Raw genomic sequence first — 3768 nt, 5'->3', positions numbered from 1 at the left:
TTCCTTCTACCTTTGTTCCAGTTTTGCCATTTTGTGTACAGTGCATCTGATCTGACCTTCTCTTTCTCACAGCTGCTCAGTCCCAGTCAACGCCCAGGCCAGGTGAGTCCCCAGCATCCTTCCTCAGGATGTCCCTTCTCTTTCTGCCCAGTTACCTCTTCCCCACTCCACAGAGCTCTCCTGCTCTCTGTGCAGATACTGTGGGGCATATTATTTTCACCCCCACCGCTCTGTAACTGAGGCCCCAGCACAGTGCTTCAACAGACATAGGGATGTCTGTTTTCTGTTCAATTTATCTCAGCTTTTATGAAGCAGTTTCATACTGTACAATGGACAACCCTTACAGGTTCAGGAAGTGGCCTCATGTTTAATGAGTTTTGGCTTCTTCTTATTCAGAGCTGATACAACCTTTCTGAGAATTGAGAGTTATTGCCAAAGTCACCGGGGAAGGCAATGACAGTTCGAGCCTTAAATATGACTTCTGCCACGCGCAAGCAGTGTCAGTGCAGGCCTGGTACCTCCATCCCTCACTCCTTCAAACAGCCCAGATTTTGCAGCCCCACATCTGCATCCAGAAAAGGCGGAGGCCATGCCTGGGCAGGGAGAGGGATAATAAATATTTCTGATGCCTCCACTTACCAAGAAACTTGATACCCCTTTAGAGGGCCGCTTGATTTCCTAACATTTTAGCTCCAAGTGTCAGAGTCTCAGCAATGGTGTCAGGTGTTCCCATCAGGCCATGTGTCACTGGTTGGGGCAGGCTAACCCTTTGTAGCCGAGAAGAGGACATCTCACACTTGAGAGGTAGGAGGGATCAGACTGGTCTCCAGCAAGGCTTTTGTTCCTGGCTGAGCTCACTGAGCTGAAGACTTGGGCAGCACTTGGAGCAAGTGGCAGGAACCAGAAATCGAATAGTCTTCATCATGCTTGCCTGGTCCAGAGAGTTTTTTTGTAGCTTTTCACCTTCAAGTCTAATTTCGTCCTTTCTCTTTGTTGCAATTTACAGATACTTGGCTAACCACCGACTTACTGACATCGCCAATAGGTAAATCATCCTGTCACTCCTCCCAGAGGCTCACTCTCTACCTCTGGACAAATGTTTCTTTTGAAAATGATAGAATGAGGCTCAAGTGGGTGTGTCTGTTTTTCATTTTTCTGCAAGTTGCCTGGGGAGAAAGGTGGACTCCCTGGGAACCTAGTCCTGGTCTGATGTTGGAGGCTGGAGGGTGCTAGTGACCCGTCTCCCCCGGGATTCTGTTTTATGTAGTCAGGAAAGATCCTCATCCAGGTGCTCAGAACAAGCCCTGGAGGGCTCCCTAATCCTACTGGGACCTTGTTCCTGGCCCTCAGGCCACAGGCTGCAGACCTGAGAAGAGTGGGGAAAGTGCCTGTCCCCGCCGCTGTCTGGCCAAAGTCCTGCCATTCCTGGCACTTTGCTAGAAGCCAGAGAGGACCCTGTGGGTGCCACCAAACTCCTGAACATGAGGCAGGTCTCGGCCTCCTATCTGAAGCTGTGCAGCTTCATCCTGTGTGAGAATGGAGCTCAGAAGGAGGAGTGAGGCATCCATTCCTGTCACCTCCAGTGGAGTCACAGGTGCTTTCCCAATTATTTGAGCTTCCATAGACTTGGACAGAGTAGGACCTCACTGCTTTATCCACTGTGATGAAGCTGAACCTCTGTTTGTATTCATATTCAAAGGTGATTAGCTGCCCACGTGACTTTGGCCATGAGGAAGTGCCCTGAGTGTAGAACATTCCTTAAATCCCTGAGCTCATAATCAGTATGGATAAAGGGTTCTTGTGTTCCCCTGTAGGATCTGAATCCAGTTTGGCCCTGAGGCTGGTGAATGGAGGTGACAGGTGTCAGGGCCGAGTGGAGGTCCTATACCGAGGCTCCTGGGGCACCGTGTGTGATGACAGCTGGGACACCAATGATGCCAATGTGGTCTGCAGGCAGCTGGGCTGTGGCCGGGCCACGTCGGCCCCAGGAAGTGCCCGGTTTGGCCAGGGCTCAGGACCCATTGTCCTGGATGACGTGAGCTGCTCAGGATACGAGTCCTACCTGTGGAACTGTCCCCACAGAGGCTGGCTCTCCCACAACTGTGGCCATTATGAAGACGCTGGTGTCATCTGCTCAGGTGGGCCTTGGAGACCTTTCAGACCCAAGAGTGGGCTCCCTCTCTTGGGGTGGAGTTTGTTCCGGAAGAAAGTCCTAATTACATTCTAATCTCTTCACTCAAAGATTCTTCTACGTTTTCTATATTTCTGTAGTCTTGTTACCTCTCTGCTAAGAATCTATGTGAATTTTGATACAGTACCTGATGTATTGTGGTCACTTAGGCCAGGGCGCCAAACTGAAACAGCCCCCCAGACTTTATCCACTTCCTGAGGTAGTGCAAGGAAGAGGCAGAAGAGAAACGTGCTGGCTCCCCAGGGCTCCATTTCTCCCCTGCTGAGTAGCACTGGGTGAGGGTATCGTGGACACACCACAGACAGCAGGGGCAGGGAGGGATCCTCTCACTGCGAGGAACTCTGAACTAAAGATGCTTGTCTGGAGATGGGTTCTCAGCTGAGACCCAGTGAGGACGTCTGGAAATAGAGGCTCAAGGGTTAGGGGTGCAAATGCATGTCTGTTTGTGTCAGGCCTGGGTCACTTGGGGTTGGTGTCCTTGACCTCAGTTCCTCTGAGAACGCTGCAGGGCACTGCCTGTGCCCCAGGTCAGGTGCGCAGAGGGCAGCCCCCATGAAGCCAGCCAGGCATGGCTTGTCATTGCCTGTGGTCGGGTCTGGATGATCACAGAAGGCATTTGGGCTGGAGTGGCCTCCTCAGCCTTGCTGACTCAGGAACTGACAAAACATGCAAGGGAGAGGGTTAGCTTTGGGTCAATCTGGTCACCCTGGGCGGTAACAGTCACTCTCCTCGGAGCTGACAATAGTGGCTGGGATCTGCCCGGACCCCTTATATGGTGCATCTCTGTGGGGATGTGCCCGGCAATGCCTCTCCCTCTGTGACAGGGACTAGGATGGACTGAGTGTCAGGCTTGCCCAGTTCCTTCTACCTTTGTTCCAGTTTTGCCATTTTGTGTACAGTGCATCTGATCTGACCTTCTCTTTCTCACAGCTGCTCAGTCCCAGTCAACGCCCAGGCCAGGTGAGTCCCCAGCATCCTTCCTCAGGATGTCCCTTCTCTTTTTGCCCAGTTACCTCTTCCCCACTCCACGGAGCTCTCGTGCTCTCTGTGCAGATACTGTGGGGCATATTATTTTCACCCCCACCACTCTGTAACTAAGATCCCAGCACAGTGCTTCAACAGACATAGGGTTCAGGAGGCTTCTGTTTTCTGTTCAATTTATCTCAGCTTTTATGAAGCAGTTTCATACTGTACAATGGAGAACGCTTACAGGTTCAGGAAGTGGCCTCATGTTTAATGAGTTTTGGCTCCTTCATATTCAGAGCTGATAGAAACTTTCTGAGAATTGAGAGTGATTGCCAAAGGCACCTGGGAAGACAATGTCAGTTCGAGCCTTAAACATGACTTCTGCCATGGGCAAGCAATGTCAGTGCAGGCCTGATCCCTCCATCCCTCACTCCTTCAAACTCTGCAGATTTTGCAGGGCTACATCTGCATCCAGAAAAGGCAGAGGCCATGCTTGGGCAGGGAGAGGGATGATACATATTTCTGATGCCTCCACTTACCAAGAAATTTGATACCCCTTTGGACGGCTCCTTGGTTTCCTAACATTTTAGCTCCAAGTGTCAGAGTCTCAG

General features: G+C 51.2%; 1 protein-coding gene across 1 annotated transcript in view; it reads left to right on the top strand.

The window, feature by feature from the left end:
* DMBT1 (deleted in malignant brain tumors 1) overlaps positions 1-3768 on the top strand; it is a 91749-nt gene that overhangs the window by 51734 nt on the left and 36247 nt on the right. Inside the window, exons 23-25 of the mRNA XM_011930304.1 lie at positions 73-102; positions 1815-2138; positions 3122-3151. Of these exons, the coding sequence (XP_011785694.1) occupies positions 73-102; positions 1815-2138; positions 3122-3151 (384 nt within the window). The remainder of the gene's footprint in view (positions 1-72; positions 103-1814; positions 2139-3121; positions 3152-3768) is intronic.

The sequence above is a fragment of the Colobus angolensis genome, unplaced genomic scaffold (assembly GCF_000951035.1).
Source record: "Colobus angolensis palliatus isolate OR3802 unplaced genomic scaffold, Cang.pa_1.0 Scaffold85, whole genome shotgun sequence".
NCBI classification, from domain to species: Eukaryota; Metazoa; Chordata; class Mammalia; order Primates; family Cercopithecidae; genus Colobus; species Colobus angolensis.
This window is presented reverse-complemented; position numbering and strand designations above follow the sequence as displayed.